Source organism: Elephas maximus, chromosome 22, assembly GCF_024166365.1.
Source record: "Elephas maximus indicus isolate mEleMax1 chromosome 22, mEleMax1 primary haplotype, whole genome shotgun sequence".
Lineage (NCBI taxonomy): Eukaryota > Metazoa > Chordata > Mammalia > Proboscidea > Elephantidae > Elephas > Elephas maximus.
The window spans coordinates 19650510-19671933 of NC_064840.1; the positions used below are offsets into that span (position 1 = coordinate 19650510).

Sequence of the window (21424 nt, forward strand, 5' to 3'; positions counted from 1 at the left end):
CCCCTGGGAAGCAGAATTGCCCCTGCTTGAGAGCCCTGCATTACACATACCAGTATCTGTTGCCATCGAGTCAGTTCCAACTCGGGGAGACCCCATGTGTGTCAGAGTAGAATGGTGCTCCATAGAGTTTTCAATGGCTGATTTTTTTTGGAAGTAGATTGCCAGGTCTTTCTTCTGCAGTGCCTCTGGGTGGACTTGGACCTCCAACCTTTTGGTTAGCAGCGAGTCACCTTAGCTATTTGCATCACCCAGGGACTCTGCATTATATATAACCAAAACCAAACCAAACCTGTTGCCGTTGAGTCGATTCCGACTCATGGCGACCCTGTAGGACAGAGTAGAACTGCCCCACAGAGTTTCCAAGGAGTCCCTGGTGGATTTGAACCGCCAACCTTTTGGTTAGCAGCAGTAGCACTTACCCACTATGCCACCAGGGTTTCCTGCATTATACACACTGCCTCTGAAATGCAAGTGTTTGTTTTTTAAAGTTCAGACAATAGAGGTGCTCCCATTTATCTCAAATAATCTGATCTTTCTGCCGCAGAATTAGATTTTGGGGGTCAGATAGATTTGGATTAGAATCCCAGCTCTGCTACTTGCCGGCTGTGTGACTTAAGTCCCTTGGCCTTCTCTGAGCCTCGGTTCCCTCATCATGGAAAACAGATGGTAGTGTCTGCTGCACAGAATTGTGCAGAGTCAGTGAGAAGACCCCTGTATCTGACCCTCAGCGAGCACTCAAAAATGTTTCTTCTCTCTGTTCCCAATGTGGTTTTGCCAGGTCATGTGCTCGGACAGCTGACTGTGTTTGGTGTTTGGCTGACACCATCTGTTGTGTAGCTGTTTGCATGTGAAGCCATTTCCAAAGTCACCATGGAACATTTCAGCCCCTACTCTTGCCTGATCCTGTAAGGGCAGGGCTTAGCACCAGGCAAAGGTGCTCCTCCTTCCACTGGGGCAAATGCCGGCTAAAGGTCAGTCTCCAGAGCCAATGTTGGTTTGCTTCCAACTTTGTCAAAAACAGATCAAAATAGCCACTAGCCTGGGAGACTTGAAAGAAGACCATTCTGATAGCATTGTGTGGTTGACCCACTGTAAATGCTTTTGATTGGCTTGTGGTCGGATGGCTCTGTCACCAATTTGATATCAAAATGGCGGCCAGGAATGGTTTTTCCATGGGCACAAAACGATGTTTTTCTAATGGTTGAGTTTTTCTTTGTTGAGCTTTAGGTCAAATTGTGAGAGTTTTGATGTTTGTATGTTTGTTGCCCTTTCTGAGGCCAAAAGATAAAGCCAGCCAGTCAGGGAAGGCTGTGGAAGGAGTGAGTGTTACAGAGCAGGGCTTCCCAGCTCAGGACTAAGCCCTACCTGGGTTCCTACCTTCTTCTGATCAAGAATGACCAGTAGAGGCTCAGAGGTTCCACACGAACAAAGGTTTATTAGGAAAAGGCTCGCAAGGCAGAGACGGAGAGGGGTTTTCACCTATGCTAGCCTCCAGTCTCTCTCTGAATGAAGGATTTCTTAGGGCTTATAAAAAGGTATTATCTTTATTCATTAGATGGGTGGTGATTTTCAGGAGAAGGGGAGGGATTATGAAAATCAAATGAGCGTGCAGTTGGAATTCAAGATGGATTTCCTCGCAGAGGTTGCTGGAACTAAGATGGAGTCTGTCACAAAGGCTGCTGGGATGTCAAATAGAACGTATTCTGGGATGTTATACATGCGTGATGTCTCTGGATCCTGGTTTGAGTCCTGGCAAGGGATCTTTGTTCATGATTATCTCATGTGGAAGGCCATTCATAAGTTACTTTGATTTTTACTGTACATGCTCTGCACCTGGTGGGGGACTTGAAAAACAACTCAGGAGGGTTATCAGTAATTTATAGCTGGTCAGGCGTGTAGGGATAGGAAATATGGCCCCTTATATTGTCTAAGTACCTAGTTTGGTAGTCACAAGTAGTCCTCGAGTGCCAGCAGTAAAAAAGTTATATGGTGGTCTGCGCTTAGGTTTAGATTCCAAGAATTCTGAATCAGAGACTATTTAATTATAGCTGGTCAAGCACACAGGGCCTTGGAGTGTAGCCCCTTATCTTGTCTGAGCACCTCGTTTGTTAATCACAAGTAGTTCTCGGGTGCCAGCAGTAAAAGTTATATAGTGGTCTGCACTTCGGTTTAGATTCGAAGAATACTGAATCAGAGGTTATTTCATTATAGCCAGTCCAATCTCTTACCTGTCTCATGAGGAGAATGGACGGTTGGGGACCAGACCCTGGGCTTCATGGAGCAAGGGGCAGAGGGAGATCAGCAGTCCCTGACCCTCTTGGAATTCTACATTGAAATAATTTTCCAGCATTTTTGTGCACCAGGCACTCTTCTGTTGCTTTCTGTGTATTGATTCATTTAATCTCCTCAGCCCTGTGGGGTATGTGCTATTATCATCCCCATTTTACAGATAAGGAAACTGAGTGCCTTGGCAAGGGACACTGGAATGGCAGTGGCTTTGGGTATCCCTATTACAAAGTTAATAACTTTTTTCTGTCTTTTTTGATATAATATTTTATTGTGTTTTCAGTGAAAGTTTACACAGCCAATTAGGTTCCCATTTGACAATTTCTACGCAGATTGTTCAGGGACATCAGTTGTATTTTTCACAATGTGTCAATATTCTCTTTTAACTGCATTCTGGTTGTTCTGTTTCCAGTACTCTAGTTTCCTTGCCCCTTCTCATTTTTGCTTTAGAGTAATTATTGACCTTTTGGTCTCATATAGCTGGTTTTAATAACTTTTTCCTTATTGAAAAATAATATGTCACTGCAGAAAATTTAGGAAGTACAGGCAAAGAGAAGGAAACAGCAACCACCCATAATCTTAAAAACAAACTGAACTTGCTGGTTATCGAAATGCAATTATGATAAAAGTACTGTTCACATTCACAAGGTGATGCTGACCTTCCAAAGGACTGTTCTAAGGCCTATTTCATTTCTGTAACTCAGTGCTAGGAGGTATAGAAGAAAAGCTGCTTGCGGTTTATGGGAGGCAACAAGGCCATCTCGAAGGCTAGAAACCATTTGTTCATTTGTCCATTCATTGATTCATTCAGGTACTGTGCTTAAGGCCAGCTGAGCAGAAAAAACCTTAATTGAAAATACATATCCTGTTGATTTTGGCAGATAAACATGATGGGTTTCTGTCATTCATTTCTCTTTTTGGCCCTTTGGCCTAGAAGTCTGTTTCTTCGTCTCTAACAGGTGAAGCTTTTGTTGGTTCCTGATTCGGGGGGCGGGGATGCAGGCTACCGGATTGTAGAAGGCTTTTCCCATGGTTTAGTCTTGTCCCCAGAGGTGGCGGGGGAGGGGGGTAGAACGCAGAGACTTTATATAGCAGAAAATGCTGGTGCAAAGAGCCCAGGCTGCTGACTTGCTGGGTGACCCATTTTACCTGACTGGGTCTCAGTTTCCCCATCTGTAAAATGGAACCCATGTACAACAGAACAAACCATCGCACCATCTTCACGATCGTTGGTATGCTCCAGTCCCTTGTTGTGGCCACTGTTAATTTTGAGTGCCTTCCAGCCTAGGGGGCTCATCTTCTACCACTCTATTGGACAATACTCTGTTGTGATCCAAAGGGTTTTCACTGGCTGATTTTCAGGAGTAGATCACGAGGTCTTTCTTCCTCGTCTGTGTCAGTCTGGAAGCTCTGCTGAAAGTTGCCCACTATGGGTGACCTTGCTGGTATTTGAAATCCCGGTGGCATAGCTCCCAGCATCATAGCAACATGCAAGCCACCAGAGTCCCTCGGACTAACAGCAGGTGGAGCCGACTTGGTGACAACCAACAGCAACAACAATGGAATCACTCTTCCTTGACTGCTTATTTACTTCCAGCTTTGCTGTTCACCGCTCAGGCAAATCAAAGGCTGCTCATGTCTACTTTTTTTTTTTCACACCTATTATTCATTGATGCTGGTTGCATTCTTCAGTTTGTGCAACCATTCTCATTAACCTTTTCCAAATCATTCCACCACCATTAACATCAGCTCAGTGCCCCCTATGCAAAAACTCTCCCTTCCCCCTCCTTCCCAGCCCTGGTGACTACTAATCATCTTTGGTTTCTTTGTCTTTGCTTATTTCATGAAAGTGAGATTATACAGTATCTGTGCTTTTGTGACTGACTGATTTCACTCAGCATGATGTTTTCAAGGCTCTTCTGTGTTGTGGCATGCATTGGGATTTCATCGCTCTTCATGGTTGAGTAATATTCTATTGTATGTGTATGCCACGTTTTGTTTATCCATTCATCAGTTGATGGACATTTTGGTTGTTTCCACCTTTTGGCTCTTGTGAATAGTGCTGCGGTGAACATTGGTGTACAGGTTTCTGTTTGCCTTCCTGCTTTCACTTCTTCTGGGGAGATACCTAGGATGGTATCTTTTGTTTAACAAGCTAATAGCATGACAAATATATGGTGGCCTGCTGGTGGTGATCTTCGGGACCCATCAGTTCTTCGCCAAGACTTTGGGCTCCTGACCCCACTTAGCCCCAGCCTCCCAAGGTGCCCGACGACACATTGCTGGACACACCTCTGGGCGGTTAACCTCTAAATGATTCCTGGCCGAGGTCTCCCCAGCTTAAACGCCCCGTTGCCAGGTTAAGATGGTGAATTGAGTGTCCACATTGATTTTGCTCCTACAAAATCTCCCCCCAATGGCAGCAAAGAGCATTTTAAAATTAATTAATTTTTCAAAGAGGTAGAAATCTCCCAAGACAGGGAGAACAGGAGGGGATATTAGCAACCACATTTTGGAAGCCAGAAAGCAGCTGAATGAGTGGCTTAGTGGAATCAAGAAGGCTGAACCCTGAAGCGGCAAGGAAGGCTGAGAACCTATGGGACTTCATTGCAGACCCCCTGCAGGTACAGGAGCTGGGGGCATCTGTACCTTTGGAAGGAGGTGGGGGAGAAAAAAAAAAAACAAGGAAAAAAAAAAAAACCCACAGTCATTGCCATCAAGCTGTGGAGTCAATTCTGATTCCTGGTGACCATAGTAGAACTGCCCCATTGGGTTTCTAAGGTGAATCTGGTATATTTGAACTGCTGACCTTTTGGTTAGCAGCCAAGCTCTTAACCACTGTGCCACCAGGGGCAGGTACCAAAATAAGAAGGATTGGATAAAAGAGTCCTAGATCCCCTCCCCTGCTCCATGTGGCTGGGCGACCACCCCACCTCTATCCCAGCAGAAGGCAGGTGGCAGTTTATTCTCTAGAGAGGGAAAGACAGAGGCCTTGGGATTCCGGAGGTTGATGGGCACAGTTGAAGGTATGGGGCCTGTATCCCAAGCAAGAGAATAAGAATCTGTGTAGGTGCTGATCCTGAGACCTGCCCAGCCTGTCCAGCCCCTCTCCTTCCTGCCAACTTTTGTCCTCCAGGCAGAAGACCAAAAGGCTTTTCCTAGGGAATTGGACCAGCAAGGTGGAAGACATTAAACATACTGAAGTGGGGGTTCCTCAGCAAATAGCCCTTCCAGATCACCCTATGTTGAAGCTCACAGTCAGCCAGCCACACCCGCAGGTTCTATGCTTCGCACTAGCCCGTTAGTCCCTAACATGGTGGCACAGTGGTTAAGCACTCAGCTGCAAACCGAAAGGTCAGTGGTTTGAACCCACCAGGTACTCCGGGGGAGAAAGATGTGGCAGTCTGCTTCTGTAAAGATTCTAGCCTTGGAAACCCTATGGGGCAAGTTCTACTCTGTCCTATACGGTTGCTGTGACATATAGGACAGACAGCAGCGGGGTTTTTGTTTTTTGTTTTAGTCATGAGGTAACTAGGGCTTCCCAAACATTTGAGTGCAGTTCCTAATATGGAAGACAGGGCCCAAACAAACGGTCACAGGAAACTTGGAAGAAACAGAAACCATGCCAGGAGAACTTTATTAAAAAAACAAACTTATCATTTGTCTCCTCATAGAAGTCAGAGGGGATATTGCACATATAGGAACCAAAACAAACAAACAAAAAAAAAAACCCGCTGCCGTTGAGTCAATTCCGACTCACAGCAACCCTATAGGAGAGAGTAGAACTGCCCCATAGAGTTTCCAAGGAGCGCCTGGTGGATTTGAACTGCCAGCCTTTTGGTTAGCAGCCGTAACACTTAACCACTATGCCACCAGGGTTTCCGCACATATAGGAGCAGGATGCTGTAAAAAAAGGGAACGTTTGCACACCAAAATAAACTCCTGGATATTAAAACTATGGTTTTGCAGAAATGAAAAACTCAACTGAACACTGAGACAGTAAGGATAGGGAAATCGCCCAGGAGAATAAAAAGAGAAGAGAGGGGAAAATAAAAAATAAAGGGCCAATCTGGTAATTTCAACATCCAAGTAAGAGGACTTCTGGAGAGAATAGAGAAAAAGGAGGTAACACAATTATCAAGGAAATACTTGAAGACACTTTCCCAGGACACGAATTTTCCAGATTTAAAGGGCCTGACAGACTCCCAGCCTCATACCTGGGCACAGCATGTGAAATTATAGCGGACTGGGGACAAAGAGTAGATCCTTTAACTTCTGGATGAGAAAAAAATAGGCCACTTACAGAGGATCAGGGCCTTGGTGGCGCAGCAGTTAAGTGCTTGGCTGCTGACTGAAAGATTGGCAGTTTGAACCTACCAGTTGCTCTGTGGGAGAAAGATGTGGCGGTCTGCTTCCATAAAGATTACAGCCTTGGAAACCCTATGGGGCAGTTCTACTCAGTCTTATAGGCTTGTCGGAATCTACTCGAAGGCAAGGGGTACAGAGGACCAGGGATCAGAACAGCTCTGGTTCTAGCAACCCTGGAAGCCAGAACACAATGGCAGAATGCTTCCAGAACTCGAAGGAGAAGGTTTTCCTTCCTAGAATTCCGTATGCAGCCAGACAGTAGGGTCAAATGTGAAGGCAGAAGAAAGACATTTTTAGAACATGCAAGGCCGCAAAGCATTTATCCTCCAAACATCCTTTCTTAGAAAGCTACTGGAGGATGTCTTCCACTGAAACAAGAAAGTAAACTGAAGAAGAGCAACAGATGGGAAACAGGTGATCCAACACAGAATTAAAAGAAACCTGCAGAATGATTGTGGAGAGACGCCAGCGGTGCCAGGAGCACTACAGGCACGTTGAGGACGTGATTGTCATGCACCCTGCTATTGTATCAACTTTTTAAGTGGATGAAACAACTGGAGGATATGCTTCAGCAAAACAAGGGAGTACACCAAGAAAGAGGGAGCCATGAGATCCTCCCCCACCCACAGAAATTTAACCCCGGAGGGAAATTCAAGGGAATTCTAAGGATTTTTGCAAAGGGAAGCCCCAGGACGGCGGCTCAGTAGGAGGCCTAGAGAATAGCCAACCCACATGAAAAGAGACATCTTAGGAGGGATGTCGCCAATGGGAAAAAAAAAAAAAAATGAAATCGATCAATTATTTTGTGTGTCAAACCAAAACTGTTGCCATTGAGTTGATTCTGACTTACAGTGACCCCATGTGCTACAGAGTAGACTTGAACTCTACAGGGTCATCTTGGCTGTACTTTTTTTTTTTCAAAATTTTTATTGAACTTTAGATGAAGGTTTGCAGAACAAACTAGTTTCTCATCAAATAGTTAGTACACACATTGTTGTATGACATTGGTTAACAACCCCACGACATGTCAGCACTCTCCCTTCTCAACCCTGGGTGCCCTATTAACCAGCTTTCTTTTTCCCTCCTGCCTTCCAGTTCCTGCCCAGGCCTGGTCTTGTTTTGTTCCATGGGTCTATTCAATCTTTGGCTGAACGGTGAACCTCAGGAATAACCCCATTATTGAGCTGAAACGGTGTCCAGGGGCCATACTCTCAGGGTTTCTCCAGTCTCTGTCAGGCCAGCAAGTCTGGTCTTTCTTTTTGAGTTAGAATTCTGTTCTCCATTTTTCTCCAGCTCTGTCCGGGACCCTCTCTTGTGATCCCTGTCAGAGCAGTCAGTGGCGGTAGCTGGGCACCATCTAGTTGTACTGGACTCAGTCTGGTGGAGGCTGTGGACTAATCTTTCCCTTGTGTCTTTAGTTTTCTTCATTCTTCCGTGCTCTTGAATGGGTGAGACCAGTGGAATATCCTAGATGGCCGCTCACAGGCTTTTAAGACCTCAGACACCAAAGTAGAATGTAGAACATATTCTTTATAAACGCTGTTATGCCAATTGAGCTCGATGTTCCCTGAAACCGTGGTTCCCACAGCCCTCAACCCTGGGCTGTCATCTTTATGGAAGCAGATCACCAGGCCTTTCTTTCACGGCACCAATGAGTGGGTTCCAACCTCCAACCTTTTGGTGTACTGAGAGGCTTTTAGACAGAGTGGGCTGAATTAGTAACAGGTGCAACGAACACCAAGTAAATGGATGACATCGTTAACTCCAGGGGGAAGGAAGGAAATGAAGGAAAGGGAAGGGGAGGGGAGGGAAGGAAGAATTTGGTACACTGCAAAACTCTTCTGTGAATAATGATCATAGGCTAATGAAACACTGAATACCGAATTTACTAAATTACCTGTAAAAACTCTGTTCCCCTTGAGTCAACTCCAACTCATAGAGACTGTAGGACAGAGTAGAACTGCCACACAGGTTTTCCAAGGTTGTAAATCTTTACAGAAGCAGACTACCACATCTTTCTTACAAGGAGCGGCTGGTGAGTTAGCAGCCAAACACTCCTTTACCAAATGACGGTATATAGTCTATTGGGGGGTCAGGGATGGGGAAGCGGATGGGATGGCCTGGCAAGAGAGCTAAATCCTCATCTATTAAAGGGAGGCTGTAGCTGGGGTCTTAGATTGATGACTCACAAGATGGTGTACTTATATTGTTTAGAGCTATGAACCAGCTGCTGTCGAGTCGATTCCAACTCAACGGTGCCCCCATGTGTTTCAGAGTACAACTGCACTCCATTAGGTTTTCCTTGGCTGGTTTTTCAGAAGTAGATCACCAGGCCTTTGTTCTGAGGTGTTTCTGCGTGGGCTGGAACCCCTAGCCTTTTGGTTAGTAGCCCAGAGCATTAACTATTTGTACCTCTTAGAACTACACCCGTTGCCCCTTGCTGTCAAGTTGATTCCAACTCATAGTGACCCTACAGGGCAGAGTAGAACTGCCCCATAGGGTTTCCAAGGCTGTGATCTTTATGGAAGCAGTCTGTCACATCTTTCTCCTGCGGAGTGCCTGGTGAATTGGAACCACCAACCTTTCAGTTACCAGCCGAGTGCTTTAACCAGTGTGCCACCAGGGCTCCTTCTTAGAACCATCAGCCCACTGCTTAGAACCATAAAAAAAAAAAAAAAAAAAATCATGGAGATGTGTAAATGCCAGAAAAATCCAAAAGTGATTTTTTTGTGGCACGGGGGATTGGCGGGGTGGGGCAAGGAACCTCTATTTTGTTACCCTTTTTTATTTGTTTCCAGTTTTTAAAAATGTGAAATGTGCACGCAGAAAAGTGCATGGAAAATATAAATACAATTTAACAGATACCAAGTATTAGAATGTAACCACTGCCCTGATTAAGGAGTCCTGAGGGCTTCCTCCCTGATCATACACGCCCACCCCTGTTGTATGTTTTTTAGTACTATTTTGAGTTCCTAAATGACAGAACTCATGCTCCATCATGTAAAGGAAAAAGTAATTGAGGAAGATTAGAAATTTAAGCGTATACCTGGGGGCAGGTGAAGGGCTCCCTCCTGCTTCATTTGTGCCCTGGCCCCTCCAGAAGCTATTTCCTGCCCTCAAGTGTCTGGTTTTTTTTTTGTTTTGTTTTGTTTTTTAATAATACTTTATTGTGTTTAAACTGAAAGTTTACATAGTACATTAGGTTCTCATTTAACAATTTCTACACAAATTACCCAGTGATATTGGTTGCATTTTTTTGCTATGTGTCGTCATTCTCATTCATTCCGTTCTGGTTGTACCATTTCCAGTATTCTAGTTTCCCTGCCCCCTTACCTTCTCATCTTTGCTTTGGAGTAATTTTTGACCATTTGGTCTTACATAGATGATTTTTTAAAGGAACTCATTACTCATAGGTGATATTATTTTATTTTATAAACGGATCTATTATTTAGATTTAAGGTTTAAAGATTATCTCAGGGTAATCGTCTCAGGGAGACCTCTAGTCTCAACTGGTCCAGTAAGTAGACTTTTTAAGAATTTGAGTTCCGTTCCACATTTTTCTCCCCTTCTATCAGGGTCCACCTATTGTAGCCCTGATCAGAGTGGTTGGTAGTAGTAGTTGGGCACCATCTAGTTCTTCTAGTCTCCAGGGTGGATGAGATCATTGCCCTCAAGTGAAGTGCTTCAAGATCTTGGGAGAAGGATTGCAAAGCAGAGGGGCCCGACGTGGGCTTCTTTGCTGTCATTCATTTCATAGGTTCAGGACCCCCGACTCCCCTGTACGGGGTGCTCTGGGGCCTGCAGCCCAGCTGGCCGCCTCCCTGAGGTGGCTTGTCTTTCCCTCTGCAGGCCAAGCATGTCGGGGCTCCACCTGGTGAAGAGGGGCCGTGAGCACAAAAAGCTGGATCTGCATAGAGACTTTACCGTGGCTTCTCCAGCTGAGTTTGTCACACGCTTTGGAGGAAATCGGGTCATCGAGAAGGTAAGGATGTGTCCTGGCATTCTGGGTGGGGGCCGGGACCTGTTGGAGGGGCCCCTCTTCCCAGCTGGAGATGGAAAACCAGCTTCTGGGCCATTCCTCAGTGGGGGCGAGGGAACTCTCTCACGAGCACTTGCTAAGTGTTAGGCGCTTGGCCTGCAGGAGCTTTCCACCCTCGCAATAGCTCAGTGCAGCACATGCAGTGGCCCATTTCACAGAGGAGACTGAGGCCTCTGAGCCCAGTCAATGGGCTCCCCCTACAAAGGGCCCCGAGGTGCCTCTGTGAAAGGGGCTGCTCTTTAGGTTATTGAGACCAAAACCAGTTGCCGTCGAGCTGATTCCCACTCCTGGCGACTCCTTGTGTGTCGGAGTGGAACTGCACTCCATAAGGTTTTCAATGGCTGATTATTTTGGAAGTCGGTCACCAGGCTTTTCTTCTGAGGCACCTCTGGGTGAACTCAAACCTCTAACCTTTAGGTTAGCAGCTGAGCACATTGGCTGTTTGTACCACCCAGGTTATTAGGAGGGAAGCTTGAAACACAACCCTGTCCTCCCGAGGTTTACAGTTCCATAGAGAGGTGACCCACGTATTCTAATGGTAGTAATGAAAGAGAATAGTTTGCTAAGAGTTGCCATGGACAAAGACTTTGCGCATTTGTTTCTTATTCCATCTGCTTACATGCTGTTATGATTATTCCTGGTGGAGTCGTGGGGAAGTTAGGATACAGAGACTTGACATTGGTTGTTCAAGGTCATGTAGCTAGTGAGTGGTGGAGGTGGGATTTGAACCCAAGTCAGCTTCCATTCTTTTTGAGTGATGGTAATGATAATAATAACAATAACAATAATAACAACAATAGCAGCAGCAACAGCTACCATTTATTGAGGGCCTACACTGGGCCAGGCATTATGTTAACTGCTTTCATCCTTATATCTCATTTAACCATCCCCACAGCCCTGTCAGTGGTTATCATTTTACAGATGAGGAAACTGAAGCTCAGAGAGGGGAGGCCACTAGCCTAGATCTCACAGTCAGTCAGTGACAGAGCTGGGATTTGAACCCTGGCTGTCAGACTCTAGAGCCCACGCCCTCACCCCAGCGTAGTTAGTGAAGCACTGAGTGGTTGAGACTGGTGCTGGTCCCAAACCTGGTGGTCCCACACCTAGTCTTGTTGGTTAAAAATAGATTCCTCTGCCCTGCCCCAGGCCCTGGAATTCAGAATCTCCTGCATGGCCATCCACAAACTGCATTTTTGCCACAGTCACCAGGAGACTGTTTCGCAGCCTGCCCAGCTGATGGCTAGCATTCAGTCCTCAGATGCCCAGAGGGGCGCTGGCCACAAAAGGCCTCAGCCTGGTGCCCTTGCACATTCTGGCTTAGGAGCTGACCTGGGGCATGCCCTCTCTTCACCACTTCTCATAGGAGAGCCACAGTCCTGGAGACTAGAACAGCAGGCTTGCCTCCAGCAGCCTTCTCTCCCACGGGGCTCCCAGAATGTGCTAGAACAAATGGGGACCGAGGGAAACTGGGCCATGCTGGGGTCACTCAGAGATCTTTCCCTCTTCACCTTGCTTTGGTAATGAGATTGAGAAAGCCAGGGCCCAGCTGTTTTGTCACCTCCCGAGAGGCATTTATGAAAGGGTAGAAGGGACACTGAGTCCAGAGCCAGAAGCCTACAGGCAAATCCTGGTGCAAGTGAGATCCGGGCAAGTGACCTAACCCCTCCATGTCTCAGTTTGCCCTTCTGTAAAACAGAGATGACCACAGCCCAAATCTCTAATGGGATATGTCCTTCAGGAATGTCAGGTAAATTGTCTTTTTTGGCGGGGGGAGGGGACAAGCAAACTAGAGTTAGGTTTTATTTCTTAGAGACTTTAAAATTCAATTGCAATCTAATCTATTCCATTGTATTTTCAACTAAATCAAAGAAGTTCAGTTGCTATTCACTGTACATACTGTCCTTCCTCTGACCCTAACCACCTGGGCCAGGTCAGAGCTCACAGGTAAAGGGCACAGTCCTCCAGACTGCCAAGTCTGCCCAAGACTTCAGATGCCAGCCCAAACTTGGGTGTCCCCACAATGTCCTCACTTCTGACCTGCTGGCTCAGGCTATTCCCTCAGGTTCAGCCTTTCCCTATAGTGACTCACAGAAAATTCTATGCTTACTCTTACAGTATTATAGCCAAAGAGATACAAATGAAGAGATGCCTGCACAGGGTAAGGTCTGGGAGGGTTCCCAACTTGGAGCTGCCATGTCCGAAAAAGGGACACACTATGTGGGTTGATGTCTATCACGAACCAGGAAGCCCATGGAGCTTCCATGTCCAGAGCCTTTGTTAGGGCCTCATTACTTAGGCATGATTAATTGAGTCATGCTCCCTCCCCTAGGGTTGGGTTGATAGCCAGAAGTAGGTCATTTTGGCCTGGCTAGCCCCTAGTCGTGTCACCTCATTACATAAAACCTCAGGTACGATCCGGAACCGTATAGATAAAAGACAGTTCAGTCCCTGGAGAAGGTTTAGAGTTTATCGCTCAGGAACCAAGGACAAAGACCAAATTCTTTGGGTAAATTTAATTGTAAATCCCACAGAGACCCAGCCCAGAGGTTGGCCAGTCCAATTTCCTCATGTGGAGGTAATGCTCAGAGTGGGGAAGGATCTGCCTAAGGCCACAGAGCAAGTTCATGACACAGTCAGGAATTGAAACCTGGACCCCTCCCCATGCTCTCTGCTTTTGGGTGCAGCCACCATTATTGCCTTTACTCTTTACCAAACCTGGAACCTTTAGCCTTTGAATTGCAGAGACAGCAGTTAAGAGCTTGGGTCAGACTATGGAATAAGACAGATGTGGGCTCCAGTCCCAGCTCTGCTGCTAGCTAGCTGTGTGACCTTGGGTACCATCTTAACTCCTCTGAGTCTTTATGTCTTTAACACCAAAATAGGGGTAATAACAAAACCTCTTTCAGAGGGCCACCGTGAGGATGAAATGAAAGAACGCAGGTGTGAACGTTGCACCGTGGCTTGGCACATCATAACTGTCACCATCAAGTCAATTCTGGCTCATAGCGACCCTGTAGGGTGGAGTAGAATGGCTGGACAGCGCTTCCGAGGTTGTAATCTTTGCAGGGCAGCTGGTAGGTTCAAACTGGCAACCTTTTGATTAGTGGCTGAGTGCTTAACCACTGCACTGCCAGGGCTCCTTTGATACATACTGAACACTCAAAAAAAAAAAAATGTTAAGGGTGATCATGATGGAGCCAAAGGAATAAAAATTATTCAGTCAGTCATCTGTTCTGCAACCTGAGTTTGAGCACCTGCAAGCACGAAACCTGCAGCCCAGGTGCAGCCCTTGCCCCTTCCTCGTTATTCCTCTCTAGGTCCTCATTGCCAACAATGGTATCGCTGCCGTCAAGTGCATGCGCTCCATCCGCAGGTGGGCCTACGAGATGTTCCGCAATGAACGGGCCATCCGCTTCGTGGCCATGGTGACCCCCGAGGACCTCAAGGCCAATGCAGGTACCTGGGCCATGACCCTCCCTCTGCCATACCCCCCGCCACTTGCCCTCATCCCCTTCCCTGCCTGGGCAAGTCCCCCTGGGCCTCGAAGTCTCAGGGTACCTTGTTGGACCCCACAGTTGTTCTTTCTTCTCTGCCGATAACAAAAGCGATCCATGTGTCTCACAAGTAGTTACCATGCAAAGTGGAGATCCCATCTTTGAGAAATGTCTGCGTTCACAGCAGATTGGTGTCTGTCCCTGGGAATTTTTTAAACAGATGTATGTACTGTATTTCAGTCATTTATTCATTTATCTGCTTTAAAAAAAAAAGCTAAACTCACTGCTGTTGAGTCGATTCTGACTCACAGCGACCCTATAGGACAGGGTAGAACTGCCCCATAGAGGTTCCAAGGAGCGCCTGGTGGATTCGAACTGCTGACCTTTTGGTTAGCAGCCGTAGCTCTTAACCACTACGCCACTACTCCTAGGAAATACCCAAAAGACTTGAAAGACTTGAAAGCAGGGACCCAAAGAGATACTTGTACATCAATGTTCATAACAACATTATTCACTATAGACAAAAGGTGGAAATAGCCTAAACGTCCATCAGCAGATGAACAGATAGACAAAATGTGGTGCGTACACGCAAGGAATACTACTCAGCCATGAAGAGAAATGAGGTTCAGATACATGGATGAACCTTGAAAACCTTATGATAAGTCAGACACAGAAGGACAAATATTGATAGGATCCCACTAATGTAAGTCTCTACAATAGGCAAATGCATAGAGACCAGTGTTTATTAGTGGCTACTAGGGGTGGGAGGGACAGGGAAATGGGGAGTTATTGCTTAAGGGGCACTTTTAAGGGTGATGGAAAAAAATTGGAAGTGGTTAGTGGTGATGGTTATACAGCTTGGCGAACGTGATTAAAACATCACTGAATTGTACACAAAAATGGTTGAAATGGCAAATGTTTTGTTATGCATATTTTACCACTCTAAAATGACAACAAAACAAATGCAGAGCTAAAGGTCTTGTCATTCCCTTCCTTGATGCCCGCAATGCTGCTGCCAGTATCAGTAACTTCAGTCTTGGTCCCTGAACCTTTCCGAGGGCAGCCACTACGCAGGTGTGCTGCCTTGTTTGTTACTCACAGCTGCCAGTGAGGACAGGTTTGATTGTTAGCCCGTGTCTTAGTCATCTAGGGCTGCTGTGACAGAAATACCACAAGTGGATGGCTTTAACAGTCTAGGAAGCTAGAAGTCTGAATTCAGGGTGCCAGCTCCAGGGGAAGGCTTTCTCTCTCTGTTGGTTCTGGGGGAAGGTTCTTGTCATCAATCTCCTGATCTAGGAGCTTCTCAGCACAGAAACCCCAGGTCCAAAGGACGCAGTATTCTCCTGGCTCTTGTTTCTTGGTGGTACGAGGTCTCCCATCTCTGCTCTCTTCTCTCTTTTATGTCACAACCAAGAAACCAGACCTGTTCCTGTCAAGTCGATTTTGATTCATAGCATCCCTGTAGGACAGAGTAGAACTGCCCCATAATTTCTAAGGAGTGGCTGGTGGATTTGAACTGCTCTCCTTTTACTTAGCAGCCAAGCTCTTAACTACTGCACTACCAGGGCTCCAGTATATCTCAAAAGATATTGATTTCAGATACAGCTCTGTCCTATAGGGTCGCTATAAGTCGGAATGCAACACTTTTTTTTTTTTTTAAATCTTGTAGATTGAAGTCCTGCCTCATTAACATAACTACCTCTAATCCTGCCTCAGGAACATCATAGAGGTAGGATTTATAACACATAGGAAAAGCACATCAGATGACAAAATGGTGAACAATCACACAATACTAGGAATCATGGCCTAGCTAAGTTGGCACATATTTTGGGGGGACACAGTTCAATCTATGACACCCCATTTTACAGAAGAGACAGTTGAGGCACAGGGATATAAATAACTTGCCCAGGGTCACACAACCTGAATGTGATGTAGGCAGGATTGGAGTCCAAAGTGTTACCTTCACATCAGGCTTAGACTAAACTTTCCCCACATGGCTCTGGCTCTGCTGGCCTCCTGGCTCCATCCGACTGCCCTCTGGCCTCCCTTGAGTCCTGATTGGTTGTGCTGTTTCTGTTTTCAGAGGTTGGCACAAGCTGCGGCCTCTGCTGAAGGTGCTTTCTCACAGATCTTGGCTGGGAGGCCCCCTCCCCACCCCGCCACAATGTCTCAGTCACAAATCACCTCCTTTGAGCAGGGAACTTCCTCCTGTGTTGCTCTCCCAGAGAACCCTGGGTATTTCCTTCCTACCACTGACCACAGTCTGCAGCTATTGTTTCCTTGCTTTTCTAATTCAACATTAATGTCAAATTCGGTGAGCTCTGACTTGCTCACTTTATAATTTCTGGAACCTTCATGGTGGCCAGCACACATGGATCTGATGAACACTGGAGGCAGGAAGGCCAGAAGGAGCAGTCCTCTTGAGTTTCTTGCTGTGCTTGCCCCTAAAATTCCACTTCATTCATTCGTGGGATCTTAGAGAATTCCCAAGTTCAGATGTACCAGCCTTTGACTATGGAATGGTCTGATTTGTCACAGTTCAGAGTGCTGCTCTGCCAACATCCTGTTATGTAATACCTTGGCCTCAATGACAAGTGTTTTTTTAAGGACATATCCCTCTGAGTGGACTTTCTAGCTTAGACAGCATAAATATTTTAAAGTTAAGTCACTGTAGTGTTTAGTGCTAAAACCATATGAAGACAAACTGTAAGAGGAGATTTTTTTTAAACCCACCTCTAATCCCACTATTCTGGCAGCTGGCTTCCATCTTCTTTTGCTCCCTCCCAGGCCTTGTCCAGAGGCACATATATCATACATGTTCACATATGTTCACATACATGTTAAAATCATACATTCAGTTTTCTTCAGATTATCATACACTTTTGTCCATTTTTTTTTTAATTGTGGTGAAATTCACGTGACGTGCAGTTCACCCTTTTAAAGTATGCAATTCCGTGGCATTTAGTGTATTTATAGTGTTACGTGACTACCACATCCTTCTGGTTTCCAGACTTTTTCATCATCTCAGATCGATACCCAGTGCCCATTAAGTAATGATTCCTGCTGTCCCTTGGCAACCACGGATCTGCTTTCTCGATATGTCATATAAAAGGCATTATACAATACGTCACCTTTTGTGTTTGCCTCCTCTCGTAATACTTTCAAGGTTCGTCCACATTGTAGCATGTATCAGTGCTTTTTTTTGATGGCTGAGTGATATTCCTTTGTATGGATATAACCAAATTTGGTTATCCATTCATCCACTGGTGGACATTTGGATTGGTTCCACCTTTTGGCTCTGCTGTTATAAACATTCACGTACAATTGTTCACGTACAAGCTTCCGTGGGGACATAGGTTCATTTGTCCATTGTTGCCACATAGAGTTATTTAGAGTTATTATTTCTGTGTCCGTATATCGTTGCATCTCACAGAGTATTCTGCATTTGACTGACATCTCTCAGTAGTTCTTTCCTTTTCTCTCCTCTTTAATTTCAGAGTACATCAAGATGGCAGATCAGTATGTCCCTGTCCCAGGTGGGCCCAATAACAACAACTATGCCAACGTGGAGCTGATCCTGGACATTGCCAAGAGAATCCCCGTGCAGGTAGATTGGCCAGGGTGCCCACATCTGCCCACAGGGGGACGGTGACCCTGAAATCCAGAACGACTTGATCCCACAGTTCAGAAGAGGTAGAGGAGTCAGGTTCCGCGAGACTCAGAAATCCAGGGTTGGCGCAACACGGCATAGAGCTTTCAGTGTCGTGGGAAGGAAGACCGTAGCTCATGCCTCTCTCTTTTGCAGGCAGTATGGGCTGGCTGGGGCCATGCTTCCGAAAACCCCAAACTTCCGGAGCTGCTGCACAAGCATGGGATTGCTTTCCTAGGTAGAGTGTGTTTCCATGGATATGTGGGAATTGGGATGTTATGGAAAACTTGGCTGGGTGAGGTTCTCTTTCTAGTTCTGCTCTGTAAAGTGGGATGCATTTGATATTCCTACCTCACCCTTTCATTGCTGGGAACAGACCAGGTGAGGGGTGGGCGGGCACACGGGTAAGTCTTCCAGGCTATAGAAATAGGAGCCGTTAAGGTGGTTATCACAGCAGAATGACGTTAGGAAAAACGGAATCCTCTGCTTGTGTTCTTTTGGTACTGAGGTATTTCTGACTGGGATTAGGGGATCACATTTCTGTTACGGCCAGCCCTTTGCTTGGGCCATTCTCGGACCTTTAGAATGCCCTTGACCCCTTGGGACCAGAGTCCCTCATCTCTGTGGCGTCTTCGGTGAAATGATACTTATTGTCTTAGGGCATCTGTTTGTTTCAGGGTTTTTACTTGTGTTTGTTAAGTTCGTAAAGGTAGTTATGCTACCTCCGACCATGCTTGTACGGCTTAGGGGAATCGTTCGTCATGTACTAAATCCCTGGTGCTGCTCCTTACCTTGGGGCCTGCAACACAAACTTGCCCATGTATGAAGCAGCTCAGTGGAAATCAACACCTGATATGTCGAGCGTCTGCTTGGCAACTTGTGATTGCTGATGTTTTCTCTGTCCATGGTCTCTGAGTACATTTGGGATGTCTGTCTTGACTGTTTGTCACACGCACCTCTCGTTGTCCCTCAGTTTTAGCTCCTCTGGAGGTTGGTGTCAGCCCACCACCTGTTTTTATAAATAAAGTTTTATTGGGACATGGACGTACCCATTCATGCATGTGTTGTGCCCTACACTGGCAAAGTTGTTGAGTAGTTGTGACAGAGACCATCAGGCCCACAAATCTGAAAACGTTTTCTATCTGGCTCTTTACAGAAAAAGTTTGTCGACCCCAGGTCTAGTTCTTTGAGGTGCTGGCTTGCCCCCCTTGGTCTAGCTTTTTACCCATGGTCCCAGAGTGAATTTTGTGTATGCCACAATAGCTTAGATTGTAACCCAGGCTGGGTTTACAGTCCATATTTGTTGAAAGTTGACTGATACAGTTGCAGACCAACACATCTTTTTCTTCCCTGACTTGGTTTTAAGCTCCTTGAGAGCTGCGGCCTTGAATACCTTTCTTTGTTGTCTACTCCTCACCTGGTCCTACCACTGAGCACTTGGCCAGCCTTTGGCTCTAGAGTGTTTTCTCACTGACGTGGTTCTGCCTTCCCCCCGTCCTTGATCCCTCAGGCCCTCCCAGTGAGGCCATGTGGGCCCTGGGAGATAAGATCGCATCTACCATCGTGGCCCAGACACTGCAGATCCCAACCCTGCCCTGGAGTGGAAGTGGTAAGTGTTCCTCAGCTTCACTTTGGGGGAACTTCTTGGCCCAATCTTGCCAGTGTGAACAGTGTGTGCGGGGGTGGGGTAGTTGACCTGAGTTTGCTTTTTTATTCTTCCATTTAAATTTTTTAAAAATTATTGAGCAGATGGTACAACTCCATTGTAGACAACTTAGAAAATATGACAAGTACAAGGAAGAAAATAAAAGTCATCCATAATCCTATGACCCAGTCTTGAACATAATGAACATGACCCAGTTGTTGCAATGTGGGTGTCTACCCTTCCATTCTTTATTCTATGTATATACTTGAAAAAACTGGTATCTTATATTTATTAATTTTTGACTTTTTTTCACTAACAACTGTCTACGTCAATAGACTTTACAACATTTGAAATGCCTATGTCGATGACATCATGTGGATGTGCCAAAACTAACAATCATCTATAGTTCACATTTAGGTTGTTTCTAATCTCCGCCCCAATTTAAAAAAATATTAAAAATAATGGAACTTTGATAATCTTATAGTTAAATCCTATGTACAAGTTTAGCTGCTTCCTTTGGCTAAAATTCTAAATTTCTAGGACAAAAAATAAACAGAAGACTGTCTCAGAAGTTTCCTGTTCAATTTGTTTTTTCCTTCTAAAGCATGAATTTTTAATTTGAAATGGAAAGCTTTTTTTTTTTTTTTTCCTTTACAGGGCCTTGGCCAATAATGACTTACATAGGAATGACTCCATAGGGTAGAAAAACCCAAAACCCACTGCCATCAAGTCGATTCTGACACATAGCAACCCTATAGGACAGAGTAGAACTGCACCATAGCGTTTCCAAGGAGCACCTGGCAGATTCGAACTGCCAACCTCTTGGTTAGCAGCCGTAGCACTTAACCGCTATGCCACCAGGGTTTCCCCTATAGGGTAGAGTTGGGGATTTTTGGATTCAGGCTAATATGGTTGTTCTTGGTTGACTCAGTCTGAATTCATTTTTCTTTTGGGATGTGTTTATTTTTTAATAATATTGTATTTCGGTGAAGGTTTACATAGCAATTTAGGTTTCCATTCAACAATTTCTACACAGTTTGTTCAGTGGCGTTGCCTGCATTCTTCCCATTCTCATTATTTCCATTCTGATTGTCCTGTTTCCATTAATCTAGTTTCCCTGCCCCCTTACATTCTCATATGTGTTCTAAAGCAGTTGTTGGCAGTTTGGTCAGTCAGAATTTCTTCAGCTTCGCTTTCCCCTTCAAGATTGAATCAATCCATAAAAACACTTAGGAGCCATTTTATGTTAATAGGGAAGAATGATTCAGAAAAGAATGGCTGAACAACTTGAAGAGTATAATCGATATCACTGAATTGTACGTGTCGAAATTGTTGAATTGGTGTATGTTCTACTGTGTACATTTTAAATGGCAACAACAACAAATAGAATAAATTATTAAAAAAAAAAAAGCCATTGATGGAAGCAGAAGGAACGTGTTTCTATAATTTGTTGGGGCAGACATCCAGCTCTAGAGTGATTTGGGTGAGGAGAGAGCCCTGTGGTTGCTGTGGTGTGTGCGTTTCTGCCCACCTGGGAAGGGTTCCACTTTCCTTGTAACTCTGCAGGTCTGATGGTGGAGTGGACAGAGGATGGTCTGCAGCAGGGCAAAATGATCAGCGTCCCAGAAGATGTTTACAACAAAGGTTGTCTGAAAGACGTCGATGAGGGTTTGGCGGTAAGCACAGAGCCTGTGGGCCAGGGAGCCAGAACCTTCTCACTTGTCTTGGTAGTCAAGGAAAGTGACTAACTTTAAAGATATCTCTTTGTCCTTTGCTCCCAGGTAGCAGAAAAAGTTGGTTATCCACTGATGATCAAAGCTTCCAAAGGCGGTGGAGGGAAAGGTATCCGGAAGGCCGAGAGTATGGAGGACTTCCCAATTCTTTTTAGACAAGTGAGCTGTTCTTGTCTTTTTTTTTTTTAAGACTTTATTTTTTAGAGCAGT

General features: G+C 45.5%; 1 protein-coding gene across 5 annotated transcripts in view; it reads left to right on the top strand.

Annotated features, from left to right (window-relative positions):
- ACACB (acetyl-CoA carboxylase beta) overlaps positions 1 to 21424 on the top strand; it is a 149114-nt gene that overhangs the window by 37325 nt on the left and 90365 nt on the right. For all 5 annotated transcript variants that reach the window (XM_049865728.1, XM_049865729.1, XM_049865731.1 and 2 more), the window contains 7 exons: positions 10504 to 10636; positions 14011 to 14149; positions 17685 to 17794; positions 17993 to 18074; positions 19347 to 19445; positions 21048 to 21157; positions 21263 to 21373. In XM_049865728.1, coding sequence (XP_049721685.1) covers positions 10504 to 10636; positions 14011 to 14149; positions 17685 to 17794; positions 17993 to 18074; positions 19347 to 19445; positions 21048 to 21157; positions 21263 to 21373 — 784 coding nt within the window. The remainder of the gene's footprint in view (positions 1 to 10503; positions 10637 to 14010; positions 14150 to 17684; positions 17795 to 17992; positions 18075 to 19346; positions 19446 to 21047; positions 21158 to 21262; positions 21374 to 21424) is intronic.